General features: G+C 37.5%; 3 protein-coding genes and 1 pseudogene across 4 annotated transcripts in view; 3 read left to right on the forward strand and 1 right to left on the reverse strand.

Moving 5' to 3' along the window:
* LOC145467377 (pyroglutamylated RF-amide peptide receptor-like) overlaps window positions 1-23,136 on the forward strand; it is a 115,653-nt gene that overhangs the window by 40,309 nt on the left and 52,208 nt on the right. The window lies entirely within an intron of this gene.
* LOC145467423 (pyroglutamylated RF-amide peptide receptor-like) lies at window positions 2,855-16,280 on the forward strand. Its single transcript, XM_081450980.1, has 4 exons — window positions 2,855-5,121; window positions 6,832-7,102; window positions 11,001-11,243; window positions 14,905-16,280. Exons 1-4 carry the CDS (start codon window positions 5,009-5,011, stop codon window positions 15,193-15,195), a joined length of 918 nt encoding a protein of 305 aa, XP_081307106.1. The 5' UTR covers window positions 2,855-5,008; the 3' UTR covers window positions 15,196-16,280.
* On the forward strand, window positions 4,694-21,706 carry LOC145467470 (pyrokinin-1 receptor-like). 2 transcript variants are annotated; one of them, XM_081451030.1, is made up of 3 exons: window positions 4,694-4,719; window positions 20,239-20,508; window positions 21,228-21,706. In XM_081451030.1, exons 2-3 carry the CDS (start codon window positions 20,396-20,398, stop codon window positions 21,553-21,555), a joined length of 441 nt encoding a protein of 146 aa, XP_081307156.1. In that variant the 5' UTR covers window positions 4,694-4,719; window positions 20,239-20,395; the 3' UTR covers window positions 21,556-21,706. The 2 variants fall into 2 exon arrangements, with proteins under 2 accessions (XP_081307156.1, XP_081307155.1); XM_081451029.1 differs by lacking the exon at window positions 4,694-4,719 and having other exon boundaries at window positions 19,610-20,508.
* Window positions 13,538-14,786, reverse strand: LOC145467453 (uncharacterized; annotated as a pseudogene).

The following is a 23,136-nucleotide window of genomic DNA, read 5'->3' on the forward strand; positions in this document are numbered from 1 at the left end:
ACAAGTGAAAACGAAATACCGCTCAGGCAAAACACAAGCACTAAAATGATATCAAGAGTGATATTTTGCCTAATCATCAGGAAACACCATTTCTGTGCTAGCTATAAAAGACCATTACAAAAAAACACCATTCAAAAAAATCTATTTAGCACAATATGCAGATAATACCAATAAAACGTTTGGTATATTTATAATATTCTAAAAACTATTAATACAATATCTGGAAACTTGGAAATAATAACGAAAAATCATTTCTCGTTAGTGATAATCCTTACCTTCAACAGAAGTTAAACGTTGATTTTTGTACACAGGCCAAAACCCCAATGTTATTGCACGATGACATCGATTGGAAGAAATGGATTATGAAAGACAGCAGCTCACTAATCCTCATATCATTTTTATCAGTACCACTTGGAATATGTGCTCACCACCCGGTGCATGTTTAGTGTTATTTGAATAGTTATCATGATAGCCAGATAATGTCCAAAGACAGATTAAATACCCGAACATTCTTTTTTTAAAGTCAAATGGAGGTTAGTTGTCAGTTTCGCATGCTGATCTTGGTTAAGCTGCTTGCAGTATCTTTACTTGTGAATAAGTTACCGTTTACCGAAACCTGCCTTTACAATACGTCTGCAATTTACGCAATTCAAGAAATGCGAACGTCAAAATGTTTCTTAAGGCAAGGAAAATTAATATAACTCGAACAAAAGAATGCAGAGACCTTTCAATGTTGCTGTCATCTTTTAACAAGATCGTGATCAATATGCGAAACTGACAACCAACCTCCATTTGACTTTAAAAAACTGCTCGGATATTTAATTTAATTTCTTTGGACATTATCTGGCTGTCATGATAACTATTCAAATAACATAACATGCACCGGGTGGTGCAAGTTGTTTTAAAAAATGATATGATGACTAGTGAACTGCTGTCTTTCATAATCCATTTCTGCCGATGTCATCGTGCAATAATATCGGGTTTTGGCCTGTGTACAAGAATTAACGTTTAACTTCGGTTGAAGGTAAGAATTATCACTAACGAGAAATGATTTTTCGTTATTATTTCCAAGTTTCCAGACATTGTAAATAATGGTTTTTAGAATATCATAAATTTAGCAAACGTTTCTCGGTATTGTCTGCATATCGTATTTAATAGGGTTTTTTTTTTAATGGTATGAAAACACTGAACCAAAAGAATTGCTAAAACAGGACTTCAATAATAATTTTCAATCAAATAAAAATCGTATAACATAAAACAATGAAAAAACATCCAGTAAAACACGGTCGCTTAAAGCTGTACTTCTAGAAATCGACAGAAACACAGAGGTACCGGCCAGAGCTGTTGACATAAGCATGACGGGAGCAAAGAGTTGGTTGAAATTTTGAGAATCGAAATAAACGAGTGACGTTCTTTTCTTTTTGCCCCGGTGATTCCTAAAAGAAATAGAAAACATTTTCTTCGCTTTTCTATCGCGTTAAATTGTAAAAAAACTCCTGTAGATTTTTCTGTAACCGGATGTGGAGGTTTGGGAGGACTAGTAAAGCTGCCGGAACACCAGCAGCAGGAAATATTTATCACTGCCATAAAAGCCCTAAAGTGCTCGATAGCGGGCAAATATTCACAACTGTTCTTGATTGTTGTTGTTCTTGTTGCTGTTTTTTCTGAATGACCTAAAGGGGGACGTTTCGCCTCTGAGGCGATATATAAATATATATATATTTTTTGTTACTCGACTTTTTTCATGGCGGTCTTTTATAGCTAACACAGAAATGATGCTTCCCGTAGATCAGGCAAAATATTACTCTCGATGTCATTTTAGACCAATTCAGCTTGTCGTCAGTGAAAGCACAAAAAGAAAAAGAAAAAAAAAAGAAAAGAAAAGAAAAAAACGATCGCAGCAGCTTGTAAAGGTGAGAAATACGAAGTTGTTGACATACGTGCAGAACAATCAAACAACCAAAATGGTCTGCATTTGCATTTGTTTGAGTCAAACCAATTAAGCGTGAAAACTGAACGATTTCATTTGTAGCTAAAACTCTTGCCTTCTTTCCAACATTGTCTTCAACATTTTCGTCCTGCTCAATATATTTTCTTACATTTTCCACCCAACAATCTGTACACTTTTCGTATTTTGTAGTCAGAAATGTGATCTATGAGGGGAATACCTTTGTAGCTATGAGACTGCGCTCAATATTATCAATATGGGCATTTGATCGATAATCTAAAAGAATTGACTATGACAGTTAAATACACGCTGTGCTACACACCACAGCAGTAAAAGCACCCTGGACTAGGAAGTGTCAAGGAATTATATCCCTTTGGTCTGACGATAATTTACCCAAATCAACTTAAAGTTAATAAATTAGTATTTATCCACAACTCAGTCAAGCCATGTTTCACTTAAAATATAGGCAAACTTCTTAATCCGCACAACTCAAAATTCGTTCGTGAAGGAACATGATGTAAAAGGGTACATCGTAAACAAGAAGGCAAAGCAAACGAAACATACTCCATTCTGTTCCTATCCATACTCCTGACTCGCTCATTTTAATTAGAATGGTGTAGAACGACGGACGACCAAGTAAACCATATTTCTCATGAAAAACAGTTAATTTTTCTCTACGAAAAAATGAGGTCAGTTGTCGATCTACTCTGCGAGCAGTGGGTGTTGTAAATTAGGTTTCTAATGATTCATATTAGCAAACTGTCTACAACATTTGGTGTGTCAGGTGTTTTAAAACGGCGTTATTTGCCGTTAACATCATCATTTCTTAGAACAACTCTGAATAAAGCACACATTTCTAACAATTAGTTATTTATCATGTTCATTATCATGTATAACCTAACCAAGGGAAACAAAACTTCCCAAATAAATTGACTCGGTATTTTTTTTTTTTTTTTTTTTTTTTTTTTATGAGCGCTCGTTTAAATCTGCCACCTGGAGGACTTTTCTTTTTCGTTGTCGTTGTTGTTTTTGTTTGTCTGGGGGAGAAGGAGGAAGTACTCACAAAGACAAAATTTCGGCGTAAATTTAAACCCCTGGCGCGTTGTCGACTTTTTTCCTGACATATTCCTTGCACAATCCTCTCTTGGAAAGTCCCTGATATATTACATACATAATTTGTACAATCTTGGTTAGGCTAATTAGGTATAGTTTGTCAAAACTTAACCGGAAAATAATAGCAAAACCACACGCTGGACAATTACATGCTCACAATTGATCAATTTTTTGAGTTTCTGATCCAAGAAAAAATAATTGTCTTTTTCCTTCATGATCAGTTATTGCAATCAGGAACTTCGCTTTTAGGCCTGGCTAAATCTATATATTAAATACTAGCCGCCTGCATGTTAGACGAGTTCTGCCTTTAGCGAGCGAGGGAGTGCATTTTGGTGAGGCAAGCGCCATCTTGTTTTGGGCTTGGGAAGAGAGGGAGTATTTTAATACTCTTAAAAGAGTGAGCTCGAGATTATCAAGGTAAGAGAGTGAATCCCCCATATAGGCCTTAAGTTATTTTTAGACATGGCACCCAGTTCTTCCGAGGATGTTACTCGCGCGATGTGTGGACAGACTACCTGAGACGAAATGGCGGGAACGTCATGGTATGCGTTTTGATTTTGTTTCATAGCAGATATGTTTTCTGCGTTCTCAACCGTCTTTTTGTTCGGCCAGGCTTTCGTTTGTTCTGTGCTTGTTTGGCTGTTCATTATTTGGCCGTTTATTCGCTTTTAGGGAGTTTAATTAAGCAAACTTTAACGGCAAAGGCAACAAGTACAATGGGTGTGTAAGCGTGCGTTCTAATTCTTTGTTCATTTCTTTGCCGTTGTTTACAAAAGGTCACAAAACAACAACGTTAAATAGCCACGTTCTGCATATTGGAGAGAGCGTGAACCATACGACGGCCAATTTTTCAAATTTCCTTTTCGAATTTTGAAGCTGTCTTAAATATTCTGTTTCGGATATTTCTGACAGGATAGACAAACTGAATGAATCTAAATTTTCGCGAGATGCTTGGGTTGAATATTAAGTCGTTTTTCAATCGACGTTGCCTTTGGCGTTGATGCCGTTGCTCCTTAAACTGCTTTTTGCTGCTTGGGCAGCGAGCATTTGCCTTGTACTTTGGAATCGACTATCTGTTTGTTCAGTTGCCTAGCTTGTGTTTGGGCGTTTGTTTGTTTTGCACTCGTTTGTCTAAACATTTCTCCGCCTCTCATTCAGTTGTTATTGTTTTGTGCAGGGAACATCCGTCTCTTTTTTAACTCCTATTAAAGTTTCGACATGTATTAAAACATACCGAGAGCCGAAGCTCCCTTCCCAGTAGTCAAAATATCAAAGAAGACATCCCCACGGCCTTGGAGGTTTTCCTTTGCTTTGAAACGAAGCGAAATGACATAAACAGATCCTCCACGAAAACATCCACGCAACGCGCGAGTATTATCCTCGGAAGAACTGGGTATAATGTCTTGGATATAAGGCCTATATGGGGGATTCACTTTCTTACCTTGATAATCTCTTGGAGTGAGATAATGCCACATGGCGGCAAATCTACTCACTCGCTAGCTGAGCTGATATCGATAATTCGCACTCCCTTTGAAAACGCCTGCATATTTTTTGAAACACGTGCGCCTGTAACTGACACAAAAACAATGTAGTGTACGTCGTAAAACTGATGTGCCTATTTACTAAGTTACGTGGTTAGAAAATTATCAAACCATAAGGTGGCATATGATCTTATAAATGTATTATGTTTTCTCTCCACTTTTACGACTTCTCGCATTAAACCAGTGTTTAACTTAGCTGTCAGGAATTCATTATTCCTTATCTCTTCATTAAACCTAGCAGGCCTCGCGACTGTGTAACATCGACAACACTCAGTCATGCTTCAATCATCTGGTATTGCCATAGCAACGGTACACTCTATACTATATTAGGAATTTATTCTTCCTTATCTCTTCATTAAACCCAGCAGACCTAACGACTGCGCAATATCATCAACAACATTCAACTATGATCGAATCATCTGGCATTGCCATAGCGACGGTACATTCCGTACTTGTTATCGTAGACATTGTTGGAAATTGCCTCGTTTGTGTGATCATAAAGAAACATCGCGACATGAGGTATGTGGACACGAAAATAACTATAATATCACAGCCAGTTTAAAACACTAATGAAGGCTAACACGGCAACTGTATATAACAGTGGAATAGTAAATGGCTCGCTTGAGATTTACATAGTCTGATGTGAACATGGGAGAACGTTTGAGTCAGTGTCAGTCTCTGTACTGATTGGGGACTGGATGCTGCGCAACAAACTTAAGTTAAATCGGGATAAGACTGAACTTTTGGTTATTTGTTCTAAATATCGTCCACGACCACCCCTCGACTATATACGAGTTGGTGATGAAGTAATCAAGTCTAGAAAACAGGGCAGGAATTTAGGAGTTGCATTCGATCAATGTTTGGATTTCAAAGAACACGTTAAAATAACCTGCAACAGCGCATTTTTCCGCATTCGTGGTATAGCTAAAATTAGGCGATACCTATCCCAGAGTACTACTGAGACTATTGTTCACGCTTACAAAACATCGCGTTTGGACTATTGTAACGCCCTACTGTACGGTCTCCCAAAGTATCTGATTAATAGACTTCAGCTTGTACAGAACTCAGCAGCTCGCTTTGTTACCTTGACTAGAAGGCAGGAACACATCACACCAATACTAAGGAGCTTACACTGGTTGCCAGTTCATTTTAGGATTATTTTCAAAATATTGTTGTTAACTTACAAAGCTCTGAATGGACTGGCCCCTGATTACATTAGAGACCTACTGCGATTTAACATTTCTGGTCGTACACTAAGATCTTCAAACAACAGGTTGCTTGATGAGCCTAGAGCAAATCTTAAAACGTATGGTGAAAAGACTTTTTCCGTGGCGGCACCAAGGCTCTGGAATAAACTACCCCTCCAGACCAGACTTTCATCATCAGAGGCAGTTTTTAAGGCTAATCTTAAGACTTATCTTTTTAAGCGTGCATTTGATTTGTAGTTTTTACTTTTTATTTGTAGCCTAATTGTATTATATAGCGTATTTAATTCTTAGGATTTTAACTTTTAGGATGTAGGATTTTAGGTTTTTAAAGAATTAGGATTTTAATTTTAAAGTATTGTAAAGCGCCATGGACAATTAGTGGAAAATGGCGCTATATAAATGTATATTTATTTATTTGAGAAAGCTATAAAGAGACTAATTTTTTGATAGTTCTTCAATTATAAGTTGACGTATTCAAATTTACATCGGAGTATAAGAATTCCAACTCAGGCAACTCAGCCGTTTTAAATTTTCAAACTGAACAACGTCACAACGCATTCGGTAATATTAAAATTATTTATTACCTTAAGACGAAAGTCAATTGAGGCATTTACATTTAAGGCAATATTTCTAACCCCGACGGGTGTTGTGCATTCGCACATGGAGATGATATTACCATGCTCTTTTCTAGTTCAGTCATTCTTCTGAAGTTATGCAAGACAGGATAAAAATTGAGAGAGTAAGTCATTCATAAATGCCTTATTCTTAAGATAATCCCTCTAAAAGTTTTGAATAATGTCACTACGCGCGTAACATGGAAGTTTCCGTCGAGGATGAAAATTAGTGTAAAACGGCTTGTGCTGTCCAGGTGAGGAGAGTGCCTTTCTCTAGGCCCTCCTGAGCTTTCCAAAGCCTGAAATGGTCTAAAGATAATTTAAGAGGGATTACCTTTGTAATAAGACCTATTTGAAGAATTTATTCTCTTACACTTCATCCTCTGTTGATTCATGATATTCCACAGGACTCCCATCAACTATTTACTTGTGAACCTGGCTGTAGCGGATGCCTTGTTTGCGACCTTTGTTACACCACAGACTTTCTTCAAGATCACTCCCACCCACCCAGAAGGGATAGCTGGAACAGTTTTATGTAAAATAATAACAGGTGGAAACCTCGCATGGATTGCTGGAACCTCCTCGGTTGTTACTTTGGCTGCAATTGCCGCTGAACGATATTATACAGTAATCTATCCCGCTGGTAACGTGAGCAAACTTACCAAGCGCAAACTGAAGGTGCGTCACTGACAAAGTTTAATTATTAGTATTGGTAAGTACCAAACCAGTTGGTAGTGTCTATCTCATTCTGATTGGCTGCTCAAACTCGGAATAGGCAGGCATTTATGAAAAAGGTCTATAAGAAAAATGCTTTCTTTCTTTTCTACCGTAACTGAAGAAGACATTTTCACAGCCTATGAAGCAGCTGGAGCATTTCTTTCAATAAGAAAAGTTTAAACTAGTGGATGGTATTTTTCACGCGTTCTGATTGGCTACAAAAACTCGGAATAGTTATACTATCCGCCTCCCAAGCCCGTAAAAAAAAAAAAAAAAATGGTTTCCTTGTTTTCTACCGTATGGGGCCCCTCATCTTTAAGGAAACGAGAAATCACTAAACAAATTCAATCTTTGGCGTGTTTAGGTGCCCTTAAATTCGGATCACTCTTTGATAGCTGTGTATCAGTTTCATCTTACGTCATAACATATTTTGAGGTGGTCTAATCAGTATACCAAATACTTGACAATTTAAGGAAAAATATATTTCCGGTTTTTCGGATAGATCTCATTGAGCCTTTTGTATAAAAATTTTAGGGGAAAATATTGATTCTAAACAAAGCTATGAATAAAAAACGAGTTTCTATTGATAACCTTTAATTGATACCTGTCATCAAGCTATTACTCAGTTGTCGCATAAATCATGAGTGTAACAAAATGTCAAAATGTCATATTGTGACGTCATATTTGATGACGTCACAAAAACGTGTTAGACAAATTTTCTAATTTCAAACCACCAAATACACCATTTGAAAGAACATGACTATCATACTGAAAATCGTTCCTCGCTATAACAAATATTTCTCGAGTTATAGCAATTTAGTGCTGCTAAAAATCGTATCATTTTAGATTTTTCGGTCTTGGCCTCTTAAACAAGTTTTTTTGTTTAAATAATTGATGACGTCACTTTTAATGGCCTCACAAATACGTTTTGAGGTGCTTAGAAGCAACCTCGTTCCCAGGCTCTCTCTTCTCTGCTTCCCTTGGTCGTTGGAAGAAAGACCCTGGTTGCAGCTGGTCATGTGACCACCTGTGACAAACTTTTCCACGGGGGTAAAGTCAACGAAGAATTTTTGTCAGTCTCAACTGGAGAGAAACAAAGGTGATCGCTGGTGATCACTATGTTAAATCACACACGGGCAAATACACCTTTGAAATTCTCCAGTCTTATTCTAAGCTTCACACAGGTGAAACGAAATATATTTGCATTTATCCAGCGTATTGAAGCATCACTCTGATTTCAATTCCTGCCGGTCGAATTACTAAGAGGTAAAACGGTTTCGCTGTTTCATGTTGCCTGAATTAACCTCACGCATTATATAAAGCGGTGTTTTATTTACCATTTTGCAAAATATAATTCTTGACTATGCCAAGGAACCGTGTTTAAACATCTGTCTAAATGTAAACTTACATAAAACTGATGCAAATGAAAGTGTAGGTTTATGTTAAGAAAACTGTACTGAATCATTTTACATTGCTGTAAATCAAAAGCCAGAATACTCGACTAGTCGGCCGTGTGACAAATACTTTTTAACATACGAAATACCGCACAAAGAAGAAAATGAATTACCTCCAAATTCAAAGATTCAAGAGACTGATCCATTGGTTTCACCTCGATTCGGTATGTAACATTTTACATGCGTTTACCGTGGAAAAGTTTGAGCTCCATTCGGCTGCCGAATTTCTTTGTGAACGGAAGCCTTCTCAGTATGTTTTGGAGATGGAAGAAATAATGTGGCATTCTTCTTCGGTAAAATTGCACATCAAACCCCGATAAAGCGAGTAGTTTTTAGCGACTGCTCGAGGTTTTGAAACCCACAAAGTTTGTCACAGCAACAATCAAAACACTCTGCCACCCCTTCCTGCCCAACAGATCTTTTTACCACCCAGATTCTGGGTGGTCACGTGACCAACCGCAATCAGAGTCTTTCTTCCAACGACCAAGGGAGGCAGAGAAGAGAGAGCCTGGGTAGGAGGTTGGCTTTGAAGGGTAGGGAAAACATTGATGGGCATTTTTCTGGATAATCACCGGTTCTACTCATGCAGAACAGTCAATATGCAAATTAAATGAGATTGCTAACAGGATAGCGCAACTTCAATTTGAAAATACTTATCGAGGGGGATCACCGTTTTTGGGCTGAGCATTCTCTAAAATTTAAAATGTCATATCTCCTTTAATTTTTGAGATATGGACAAACGGCTTTTAGCTTTTAACTACTCCTGCTCTGTTCTTTTTAGAGAAGTACAAAAAATCAAGGTTAAGGCATGACGTCATTAGCTGTGACGTTATAATTTGATATTTGCTGTCAATCTAGATACAAAAAATATGGACATCTGTCCTCTATTCCCTTTCGAAGTTTCGCGACGAGATATTTACTACATTTGAACTTATGCTGAGGTAACCAAAACTGGCGACATCTCAATAACCGTTTTTTGGGCCGTTTAAGCCCAGCTTATTCCTTGAAATGCATCCCTAAAAGATTCTTTTATGTAGGCCTTAACAGATTGTGCTAGTAAAAGTATTAGGCTGGTAGCGCTGCTCTTTTTCTGGCCAAATTATGCTAAAATTACGCTCGTTTTTCCAAATTATGCCACTCTTTTTTTAGTTATGCTCTTTGAAAAAATTGCAAATAAGTCCAGTTTTCTTTCGGATCTGGCAAAACTGGCATGGCCGACGCCATTTTGCAGCCTTGTCTAATGAGAGGTACTGGGACCGACATGGTTTACAATATGACTTCCAGTTCCGGTGCGTCCCAGACCCCAGTCCCCAGGATCAGTGAGCTTTAATTGCTACTAATTGTACTAAAACATTAAATATGGAATAACATCAGCCAGTGCTTGGGACTTGAAATCAAAAATGATCAAAATATAGGATCAAAAACGATTCAATAATTATCAAACTATGCGAATTATGCTAGCATTGCTGAGTTTTTGAGAATGGGAAAATTACATGTATACCAGTTTGTTCAAATTGTGCTAAAAACTACGCTAGCACAATCTATAAAGGCCTACTTTGATGCGTTAAGGGCCCATTAACCGATCTTTTCGAGCCGTTGCTAAGGAAAATTTATTCTCATATAACTTCATCATTTTTAGTTAGTTCAGAGTCATTTCATGTGTTTTAACTTTTTCATGATTAGTAACACTAGTGATGACGTCATCAGGCCACGCCCATGGTCATGTGACTAATACTGAAAAAACGCAACGGTTCCCAGGCAAATTACTTTATCGGGATTTTTTTTCATTGATTTAATATTTTAATTTAAATCCTCATTACGCTATGCATAGATTTTGTTTCATTTCTAAAAGGTCAGATTTTGAGAGAATTTCAAAATATTAAAAAATTCGTAATTTTCTGAAAAAAACATGATTTTGAAAAAAAGAATGCATAGCCATCTTTCCAACGTTGGCTTTGATCGAAATCCGTCGAAAAAGGCTGGATTTAATGAAAAACCGCGTTTCCTTTAGCATTTAAAGAAACCGGAAGTGCGCTCGATATATATTGGAAGTTACCCTATCAGCGCATGCGCAATTTACACTACCACCGCACTTCAGTAAGATCAAACAAAGCCACACGGAGTTACTTTTTCTCTTTCTATTGCTTGTTTCTCTGTCTTTTTCTTATTTTGCCTCTGCTTGTACTTTTTTTACTTTGCATTTTGTGAAACACAAAGAAAATCATGTAAAATGTAAGCGAATTTGGAAGTTATTGAGTTGTTTTTATTTTCCGCGCTCAGGCTGACGTAAGTAACCGGAAGTGAAATTTCACCTCCTTAGCAACGCGCGCGAGCGCGTGCATAAATCGGTTAATGGGCCCTTAACAGGTTTAAACAGTCGTCTGTTTTATGCTTTCTTATTTCAGGTGATCATTCCTGGTTCTTGGATCTTCGCATTGATGGTCCACATGCCAAAGTTCATAGCCTTAAACGTAAAGGACAATGCCTGTGTACAGATGGATGAAGAATGGCTGCAAAAAGCTTTTTTTTTGCTTAGGTCAGCCATTAAAATTGCGGCCATGGTACTGATGGCTTGGTTGTATTCCAGAATCGTGTACACACTGTGGTTCAAACGTGATTCTGAGAATCAAATCGCCTTCCAACAGAGGGTAAGTATTGACAAACAAGTTGAACTCAAGAACATTTTTCTTTCGCTTTCCTGACGATAACTACTGAAGCATTCAAATGAACGTTCATGATTGAAACTTCTATATAGCTACGTTTATTCGATCATATTCTGGTGCCCAAACGTTTTGTTTTAGCAATATTGGTACTTTCCACCATGCAGTTACCAATGCAAACAGCCACAAGCCAAATATTATTCTTCCAGTGTTTTAAAATGTCAACCACGACTTGGAACAAGAAAAATTAATGGCGGCCGTAAATTGTCGGAAATAAAGGTCCAAAAAACATGAGTTCTAACGTTGGTAATCGATTGAAATTTGCCAAGATATCTAGGAAAGACAATTGTGTACGAAAATTAAAAAAAAAAAATGGATACCGCGAATACCATCATAGAAACATTTTAAGAGAAACTGATATTTTCACCTTGCCAAAAATATGAGCTACTGAAGACTTTAATTCCGTTAGTTCAGTTGCCAGGCTCCTAGTCCAGGGCCGCACTTCCAAATGAATAGGGACCTGAAGATCCGACGACTGCGAATGTCTACGACGGCGAGCGGAAGGTGAAAATATTTGCTTGCACATTTCCGGTAGCCGTCGCGCGAGGTTTCCCGCCGTAGCTGTGTTGTCTGCGACGTTGGAACGAAGTGTTTGCCGTTTTGTCTAAAACGTGAGTAAATTTCTCTCATTCTAGTTTAAGGCCATTTCAAACGAATGTATCGAGCATTTTCAATATATAATGAAGTGACAACATTTGTCCTAGCTTGTGACAAATGTAAATTGGTTGTAGAACTCATTTAAAGGCGAAAATTGACTGAAGTTTCTTTCTCCGTCTCAAAAGCTTCCAAAGTTCGTGTCTGCAAATAACCTTCAGTGAAAACTAGTTCAAATAAAACAGTCCAGTAAGTTGTTCTCAATTCATTTTTCCTACTTAGTGAATGCTAAACCAGAAATTTAATTAAGTAATTTACCCAAGTTTGTTTGAGGAAAAGTTTGTTGAACTAGATATCATGATTTTTCAGATCAAACATGGAGTGGACGGAGGAACATGACAACTGCTTGTGTCAAGAAATTTTAGTACTTGAAGTACAAAAAAGGAAGCATTTCTAGAGGCCAAATCTGGGAAAAATTGCAAATGAATCTGAACGGCCATAAGCTTCCCCGATTCAAAGTCAGTAAGTGTGCTGTTAGAGAGGGGTACACACTGCCGAGCGAGAAATTTAAAGCAAAGATGAAAGACGAAGAGAATTAAGGCAAATGAAATCGAATGTCATTTGAGTGAGGTGGAAAAGGCTCTGGAAGAAATAGTCGAAAAAGAAGCTGCAGCCGAAGACACAGTGGAAAACGACAAAAAGAAAGTTTACAACCCAAAAGCAGTGGAAATGAGAAACAGAGCTCTAGAAAGCTGGGCAGAACACAGAAAAGGCAGTGGAATGAGGCGGAGGAGAATGTGAAACCAAAGCAAAAAAGTCGTGGAAGTGGAGGTGACACAATTGCATATTTGCGCGAAAAAAAAAAACGATCTTGTTCGGAAGTGGAAAGAGGAAGAATTGCGGCTGCAAAAGCAACGAGTTGAAGTTGAGGGTAAACGGGAAGATCAGTCAAGAAAACAACTTCAGGATAGGATGAAAATCTTGCTAGAACAAACTAAGCAGCAACAAGAGCAGATGCAAAGTTTTCAGCTGATGTTTACTTCAATCCAACAACTGCAGTCTCAAATAATTATGAAGCTTCTAGAAGAAAAAATAACTAGGCTTGATTTGTATGGTACTGGTCATAACATCTTTGATTTTGTTGTAAATACTTGCTTTAGCATTTAAATGGTTTATATTTATATTTGACATTGTTGTTTGTTTTTAAAAACAAACTGTTCGACACATCTTGCAGATGTTTTGATCACTTTATTAGTAACTCACTCTGCTTAATTACACTTCAACTTTGAGGTGATCAAGTTGTCAAAATTTTGTTTGTAAAAGTAAATAAAAACAAAAATTTTGAAAAGGTTTATGTTTTACAGATGAATGAATGTAAATGTTCAAGAAAAATAATGTTCAATGGCTGGAGGGTCCAAGACAAAGTACTCTGATGTAGAGTTGGTGTACATACAGGCTAAGGCATTACGTAGAATGGCGCCCACAATGTACATTTTCCAACTACACTAAGAGAGAGTAATAAATTTTTCTAAAAATCGAGAAATTTATAATAATTTACGATATCCCCGAAAAGACATACGAACGGCACTCATGGCTTTGTTGTACAACTCCATTTGTGGTGTTATTCCGGCACCTCCGTAAGGGACTTGGAGGGGGACACGTAGGGGATAGGCGGGGTCACCATACAGGGCCATTGGTTCTCTTGTTATGGAGAAAGCATGCTGCTCCAGATCGCGAAGTGACCAGAATCAGCCAGCATACCTGAATCATGCCTTCTACCCTCTTAAGAGATCAGATAAATCAGTATTTTAGTTTGGTGAAGTCTGGGTGTAATGCTTCCAAATCTCCCCCTCCCAAAAAAGAAAAAAACAACAACAAATTAAATTAAAACAATTACCTACTGGACCGTACATGTTGGCTACCATGCCATTAGGCAAGACAACAGACTGGTACTTGAGACCATGTACTCGCTTATGTCCATTATAAACGACCCTCTGGTTTTGTTCAGGTCGACAAATTGGTCTTACTGTTCCGTCTATAAAACCAAAGCAATTGGGTAATGGACTTCCTTTTGAGTCAGTCGCACGGACATAGCTTTCAGGAAGTGGTGGGTTTAGAAGCGTATTATCCCACTGAGTTAGTCTGTGATTGTGCTCTTGATAAATTGTATCCATCACGAGATTGGATATCATACTCAGCTTCGGAACTGGGCGACCAAATCGTGGAATTAAATCGCTGTATCTGCATGGGTAAGCAAATCGTCTCAGTGTTATACAAAGCGCTTCTACTCCATCGTGGTTCCTTGGTGGCACGTGAAAGACTCAGGGAGCTGCAAGGCCTCTAAAAGGACGGGAACATTCTTATGAAAATGAAACTCTGCCAAATACTCGCTGTAGTCCATCTCATTTAAGTCGAACGATCCATAGCAGTCATAAGGGAAATCTGAGTTTTTCGAGGTGTTTGCATCGTAAAGGAGAAGAAATTAGTCCTCGGAAATATCATCGTCAGCAAAACTTTCGACGAGAAGGTTACGTATATCTCTAAAGGATGCCATACTTTCACTGAAATACCGAAGCTTGTCATGAAGCCGTCCGCGTCCCCCACTAGAATTCTTAAGGTCAGTTTTTGCGCCATACGACAGCGACCTCTCTCCATTCCCCCCAGCTCACGGCTGCCGTCGTAGACACTCGCCATCGTCGGATCTTTTAAGGTCTCTAACATCGCGCTGTTACAAATTTAAACACCATTCTCAAATTAATTTAAATAAATTTGTTGCCTCTGTTCTAATTCTTCTTTGAAATGCTCCTCTATATAAATTGGAGAGTAAATGAAGTTTGCATGATTGTCTGTCTGTCTGTATGCATGTATGTATCTTTGTATGCACATAACATTCTCATTGTGACACCGTTAGGGATACATATCCTCTTTGCAAGAATTTTTTGGACAATTCATTTGTTACTATCTAAGTCGGATTTATGTCTCTCTCTACACACAGGGCGTCCTGAGAGTGCGGAAGCGAGTCACTTTGATGGGGGTAACTGTCACTGCCATATTTGGAATCTGTTGGGCGCCTGACGTAATTGCGCACAGCTTAGACTACTTCACATCTGTCAGTGTCAGTGAACTCGCATTTGCTATCATTCATATGCTAGTACTGTTCAGTTCTGCTGCCAACCCATTTGTGTACGCTCTGGTTAACAAAACCTTCCGAGAAAAGCTTCAGAGAATGATATGCTGTAGCTGTACCAGCTCTAAGGGATCCACACGAAATCGAGTTTGCCAATAAAACGTAACCTCCACATCAGGGACATCGTCTTTGGAGCGATCACAAAATCTAAAGCATTTCTTGTTTTAATACTGCGTTTTTCATAGTTAAAGGAAAATGTGACGGAATTGTACAGATTGGAGAGAAAAAGTTAAGATAAGTGTTAGCACTTTCAACTATCCTGCGAGACAAGGATTCTCTTCTCTTTCTCTGAGCAGTGATAGAAGGGAATCTCTCACAGGGTATGCAACTTTACAGGTGTATAAACTTACATAGAACTGAGAGGAAGGTTATCGTTATGCTATAATATAGCGCTTGGGGCGCTATTCACTTTTGCTAGTTTAAGGGAGCTCCTTAATTGAAGAGGGGGCGCTTACAATGGATGGACGTTTATTTGTTTTTGATTCATTACATATCCCAAGGTGGAACAATACTTTAATGAAAAGAGATACTTCAACTCAAGAACTTTGATAAAGTTCAGTAAGTCAATATTACGTTTAGAATTCATTCTTAGTTCATTCGTCTAATCAGTCTATTCAATGTTAATGTCTTGAATGTCACTTTCGCTATTGGGAGCTCTGAAGAAAGGGGACACTTATTGAATTTGCAGTAGGGGGTGTGCTTATTAGACAGGTGATGCTTACAACATATACCATCTGCGGGTGTATTACAAACTCAAAACATGACCAGCGCCCAGTTGGCTTGTACCAGCTGCTTAAGTTGTGTATGTAAGGGCGGCATGATCAATTAGGTCTTTGTACTAATTGGCTTTTGTTATTCGTTTACGAGCACGTGCATATTCCTTCGTTATTTGGGTAGGCAGCACTCCTATCATTTTTGATTTTAATTTATAATATTGTAATAAATTATTTGTAGGTCTAGGGTGAAAAAAAAGTGGTTGTTTTGTTTGCTTTTGTTGTTGCATCTGTTCGCTTCCATTTGCGCGAAAAATTGGTCGGAAATTTTTCCGCGGACATTAATTGTTCCGAGAAGCGAAGAGTTCTCCGAGAGCGAAGTTCGAGGAATACTGTGAGCTCCGAGAAATAGATAATGTCCAAGGACAAATATCAGGGCATTTTTTAAAGTCAAATATGGACTATTGTGTTTATTATCCTTGTTATCCTTTCCAAATAATTTTTCTCAACACGGGGGATCTGAAAATTGGGGAACATTACATGAATATTCCCCAGCTTTTAGCTGGACATATTCAGTCACGTGACGCGTTTACATTAACGCGTGAGAGCGAAAATATTTGATGAATTATAAAGCTAGGCAATATATTTGATTGGTTGTCAGTTTCCCATGCTGAGCTGAGTAACAGCTCGCAGTGTCGTTATTGGCAATTGAATAACCGTTTACCAAAACCTGTCTTTACAATACGCCTGCAATTCAATTAGAATGCAGAAATTTCAGCGTCAAAACGTCTCTGATGATAAAGAAAATTGATGTAACTCTCATATGAAAATACAGACAGCTTTCAATTTTGCTACCATTTTTTATGATAACTATTTAAATAAGGTTCATCCGGTTTGAAGAACGTTTTGGAAAAACTCGGTATTCATGCAGGATTAGTGTAGAAGGTAGGCCTAACCGTGGAAATAAAGCTACATTTTTAATTTTCTGCGGCGTAGCGTGAACGGGGCCTAACATAACGAGCACCTGGTGGTAATCACGTGGTCCAAGTTGTATAATTTTCTTGATGATGATTAGTGAACTGCTGTCCTTCATAATCCTTTTCTTGCGATGTCATCAGTGATACCAGTTTTTAAGATTGGCTACAACATTACCGTTCAACTTCTCCGATTCTCCGCCGGTAAAGCGTTTCAGGTATGATTGTCATTTGCGTTTTTGTTTTCAAAATGCCAGATATTTTATAAGTAGGTTTTCAAATATCAAAAAAAAAAATTGCTTAACGTTGGTGGATATTATCTGCATATTGTATGAAGCCATTTTTCTTAACGGTGTGAAAGCAATGAAGTGAAAGAATTGTTAAAACAGGATTTTCGAGCAAATAATAATCGTATAAAATGACGAAACACCCTGTAAGAACAAGGTCGCTGAAAGCTGTACTTCGACAACTCGATAGAAACACGGAGCAACCCAAGCTGTTGACATTATGGTGTAGCGGACAAAGAGAGTTTGAATTTTATTAATCATCCAAATAAATGAGTAGTTTTCTTTTTCTTTTTTTTTTTTGTTTTTTCTCTCCAGTGTTTCTTAAAATTAATAGAAACCATTTTCTTCGCGTTCCTATCGAGTTGTAAAAACACAAGAGAAAGTCTGTAGCAGGAATTTCAGTAGTAGATTTTTCTGTGAGCAGAAGTTAAGGTTTGCATAAGAAATGTTGCGGCAACACGAGCAGCAGGCAATACATATTTATCTCCGTCATTAAACCTGGACGCGCTGGATACCGCTCAAATGTTCACAAAATGTCGCGAAGGGTTTAACCGGCAGACCGAAAAGATGAACTTTTGCTACTGAGGAGATCTATTTTTTTTAGTACTCCAGTTTTTTTTTTTTTTTCTTTTTATGGTGGTATTTTATATCTAAAATAGAGTTAGTGGTTCCTGTAGATTCAAACTTTTTAATCTACACAAGTTCAAACTCAGTTCGTGAAAAGAAAATGATTTTAAAAAAGGCTACATCGTAAACAACAGTGCTACATAGGAGCTTTATACTGCAATTCATATTCACGCCATTCTGTTATAACTATCCTCCTGATTCGCGCAGTATGCAGAATGGCGTCGAATGGTAAACGACCAACTAAAACATACTTTTAATAAAGATAAACAGTTCATATAAAAATATCCCAGTACGAGAAAACAATGATCAAAGTCAGGTGTCAATCAGGTTTTAAATAGCAATTCTTCTTTTAAATTCACATTATTAAACTGTCTGCGTCATATCTTCTGTCTATTGTTTTAAAACTGTCTTATGTCTGATCAGCATCATCATATTTTAGAACATCTTTGAATAAAGCATAATTTCTAGCAATAATTATTATTATTATGTATGACTTAAAGAAGAGTTTATATATTAAGAGCAAGATTTTAAGCAGGGCTAAATAAATTCCAAGAACATCTACCCAGTCTTTTTTTTTAAGCAGCGCCTGTTTTAATTTGCTACCTGGAGTTTGTCTATTTTTTTTTTTTTTTTTTTTTTTTAAATTCTAGTTTTTATTCTTTTTCATTTTTCATTTTTCATTTTTTTTTTTGCCTGTTTCATGTTGCTACCGAGTGGGCAGTGTTTATATATATGTTTAAAATGATAAGAGGAGGAGGAGGGAGGACTAGAAAAGCTGCCGGAACACCAGCCGCATGCAATATTTATCTCTGTCATTAAAACCCTGACGCACTCGATAGCGGGCTAATATTCACAACTGTTCTTGGGTTTTTTTTTCCCGAATGATCGAAATGAGGACGTTCTGCTGCTGAGGTGATATATAAATATATATATATATTTTTTTTGTGATTCGACTTTTTTTCATGGCGGTCTTTTATAGCTAACACAGAAATGGTGTTTCCTGTAGATCAGACAAAATGTCACTCTCCATATTATTTTAGACCAACTCACCTTGTCGTCAGCAAAAGCGAAAAAAAAAAAGCGATCGCAGCAGCTTGTCAAGGTTAGGAATACGAGATTCTTAATATGCGTGCAGAATAATCAAACAACCGAAATGTTTAATCATTATAATTTCATTGCATAATGTTAGCAGTCAAATCAATTCAGCCTAAAAACTGAACGATTTCATTCATAGCTACAACTTTTTTCAACATTGTCCTGTTCAATAGATTTTCTTTCGTTTTCCGCCCAACATTCTGTACCATTTTCGTACTATTTTGTAGTCAGAAATGTGATCTATAAGGGCAATACCTTTGTAGCTATGAGACCGCGCTCATTATTATCAATATGAGTATTTGATCGATAATCTGAAAGAATTGACTATGACAGTAAACTGCACGTGCTACACAACACAGCAGTAAAAGCACCCTGGACTAAGAACGGCTAGGGAAATATATTACTTTGCGCTTTTGCTCTGACGATAATTTACCCACATCAACTTAAAGTTAATAAATAAGTATTTATACAGAATTCCGCCAAGACAGGCTTCACTTGAAATATAGGCAAACTTCTTAATCTGCACAATTTAAAATTCGTTCGTGTAGGAAAATGATTTAAATGGCGACATTGTAAAAAAGAACGCACAATTAACAAACGAAACATATTCCATTCTCTTGCTATCCATCCTCCTAATAATTTGAATGGCGTAGAATGATGGACGACCAACTAAACCATATTTATATATATATAAAAAACGGTTAATATTTCAATACGAAAAATTGAAGTCAGTTGTCAATCTGCTCTGCGAGCAGTTGATGTTGTAATATATATATAGATAGATAGATAGATAGATAGATAGATAGATGTATATTTTTAATGCTTTGGTGCATATGTGTGTGTTTCTGTTTGTTGGTTTGTTTGTTTTGTTTTGTTTTATTTTGTTTTGTTTTGTTTTGTTTTGTTTTGTTTTAATTTTCCTGCCTGGTGGATGGGCATATGTTTAAAATGGTAAGACTGTCTGTAGTTTTAGAAACCCAAAAAGCAGTAATTGATCGAGTAAAATTGTCAAGATAGCTTCTCTTTAACATTTTGACGTTGGCTTTTAATACGTACTCAGTGTAAGAACAGTGTTTAAACATTTTATTACACGAATGGTATGTATTACATTAGTGGTTGATTTTTATTACATACTAGTTGCCTGTTAGACGGGTTCTGACTTTAGGGAGCGCATTTTGATCAGGCGAGCGCCATCTTGTTTTGGGCTTGAGAAGAGAAAAACGCCATAGGGAGTAAGACTAAGATAATGCAATATGGCGGCAAATCTACTCAATCGCTAGCTAAGCTAATATCGATAATTCGCGCTCCCACAGAAAACGCCTGTATGCATTTTGAAACACGTGGGCCCATGTAACTGACATAAAAACAATGTAGTGTACTTCAGAAAACTGATCTGCCTCTTTACTAAATTACTTGGTTAGAAATTTATGAAACCATAAGCTTAAGGTGGCGGATGATGAAAGTATGATGTTTCCTCTCCACTTTTACTACTTCTCGCATTAAACCAATGATTAGCTAAGCTGTCAGGAATTCATTCTTCCTTTTCTCTTTATTAAATGTAGAAGGCCTCGCGACTGTGTAACATCATCAGCAACGTTCAGTCATGCTTCAATCATCTGGCATTGCCATAGCAACGGTACACTCTATGCTCGTCGTGATAGACATCGTTGGAAATTGTCTCGTTTGTGCGATCATAAAGAAACATCGAGACATGAGGTACGTTGAAGCTAAAATAACTAAAATATCACAGCCAGTTTGAAACGCTACTGAAGGCTTACACAACAACTTTATATGACAATAAAATAGCAAATGGTTAGCTTGAGATTTACGTCGCCTAATGTGAACATGGAAGAACGTCTAAGAGAACTATTAAGAGCTCGAGATTCAACTCAGGCAATTCAACCGTTTTAAATTATACACTTTTTTAACTTAACAACGTAACAGCGAATTCCAGAATGTTTAAAGTTAGTTCTCCCTTAAGACGAAAGTCCATTGCAGCATTTAAACTCCAAGCAATGTTTCTAATTCCCACAGCTCTTGTAATGTTCGCACATGTAGATAATATTACGATGCTCCTATCTTGTTCAGCCATTTTTCTGAAGCTATGTAAGAGAGGATAAAGAGTAAGAGAGTAAGTCCTTGATAAAGGCCTTATTCTCAAGGTAATCCCTCTCAATTTATTTTTAGACATGGAACCTAATTCTGATTAATTTCACTACGCACGTAACATGGACGTTTTCGTGGAGGATAAAAACTAATGTGAAGCTGCTTGTGCCGTCCAGGTGAGGGGAGCGCCTTTCTCTAGGCCCTCCTGAGGTTTCCGAAGCCTTTTATGGTCTAAACATAATTTAAGAGGGATTACCTTTGTAATAAGTTCTATTAGAAGAATTTATTATCTTACCCTTCATCCTCTATTGATTTATGATATTCCACAGGACTCGCTTCAACTATTTACTTGTGAACTTGGCTATAGCGGATGCCTTGTATGCGACCTTTGTTACACCACAGACTTTCTTCAAGATCACTCCCACCCACCCAGGAGGAACATTTGGTACAGTTTTATGCAAATTACTGGCGGGTGGAGGCTTGGCATGGACTGCTGCAACCTCCTCAGTAGTCACTTTGGTTGCAATTGCCGCTGAACGTTATTTCACGGTAATCTATCCTGCTGGTAACGTGGGCAAACTTACCGAGCGTAAACTGAAGGTGAGTCACTTACAAAGTTCAATTATTACTATTAGTATATACCAAACCAGTGGATAGTTTTTTTTTGTTTTTTTTTCAGGAATTCTGATCGGCCACTCAATCTCGGAATATGCAAGCTTTTATGAAAAGGGTATATAAGCAAAATGCTTTCTCTCTCTCTCTCTCTCTCTCTCTCTCTCTCTCTCTCTCTCTCTCTCTCTCTCTCTCTCTCTCTTTCCTTTTTTTTTTACCTTAATATAAGAAGACATTTTCGCAGTTTATGAAGCAGCTAGGGCATATCTTTCAGTTGAAAAATAAGTTCAATTATTGCTATTACTATATACCAAATCAGTGGATAGTATATTTCACGCATTCTGAATGGCTACAAAAACTCGGAATAGTTGTACTATCCGCTTCTCAAGCCTGTGGAAGAAAAAAGGTTTCTTTGTTTTCTACGGCATAGGGCCCCTCACCTTTAAAGAAATGAGAAATCACTGAACAAACTCAATCTTTGGCGTGTTTAACTGCCTTTAAATTCGGATTACTCTTTGATACCTGCGTATCAGTTTTCATCTTACGTCATAACATATTTTAGATGGTTGAAACGGTATAACAAATACTTGACAATTTAAGGGAAAATATATTCCTGGTTTTTTAGATGGATCTCATAGAGCCTTATATATAAAAATTACTGAAAAATACATAAAATATTGATTCTAAAGAAAGTTACGAATAAAAAGGACTTCTTCTTTATAACCTCCAATTGATACCTGTCATCAAGTCGTCACTTGGTTGCCACATAAATTAAACTTCAAATAAAACTCACGTGGCAAGTGCGCACAGTCAAGTTGTTGTTTTGTATCAAACAGGAAAGACAGTGTTTCACCACATTTCCAAACACCGCGAAAAGAGTCGAACATGCGAGGCGTAGCGGAGTATTTTTGACGAACTTCTTGAGTGCTTGATATATCTTTTCAATGGAAACTAACAATAAGGAGAAAATCTATGCTCATTAAGATCAGATATCCAAACACCGTCACGGTCATGATTTCCTTTGTTTAAACTTGATGAATTATTAATGAGTTTGAGAAGAGATTATCACAGGTTTCGTGTCGAATTTTCCGCGCAAAGTTCGAGTTTTTCAGTCGCGTTGGCAAATTGTTAGCTTACATTATTGATGTCGTCAAAGAAGAACGAAAGGTCGTGCCCGTTTTCTACTGCAACGAAAGCACACAAAGTAGAACAAGTGCCGAGACTTTTCAGTAAGGTTTGGGCCGATGCACAAGACAAACAGGGGCACAAATAATAGCTAGCTGACTAAAGAATCCTTTATCTGCGATGAAATGTTTTAAAAATGTCAAACCAGACCTCCTAATCTAACTCATTAACAGTGTGAGGCGTAATGGTATTCGTTGAAACGCATCCCTGAAAGCTACTTTGATGCGTTAATAGGCGTAAATAGTCGTCTGTTTTATGCTTTCCTATTTTAGGTGATTATTCCTGGTTCTTGGGTCTTCGCATTGATAGTCGTCATACCAAAGATCACGGGCTTAAACGTAAAAGACAATGCCTGTGTGCGGATGGATGAAGAATGGCTGCAAAAAGCTGAATTTTTGCTCTCGTTAGCCATTGTAGCTGCGGCCATGGTACTGATGGCTG

Source organism: Orbicella franksi, chromosome 14 (assembly GCF_964199315.1).
Source record: "Orbicella franksi chromosome 14, jaOrbFran1.1, whole genome shotgun sequence".
In the NCBI taxonomy this organism is placed as follows: domain Eukaryota; kingdom Metazoa; phylum Cnidaria; class Anthozoa; order Scleractinia; family Merulinidae; genus Orbicella; species Orbicella franksi.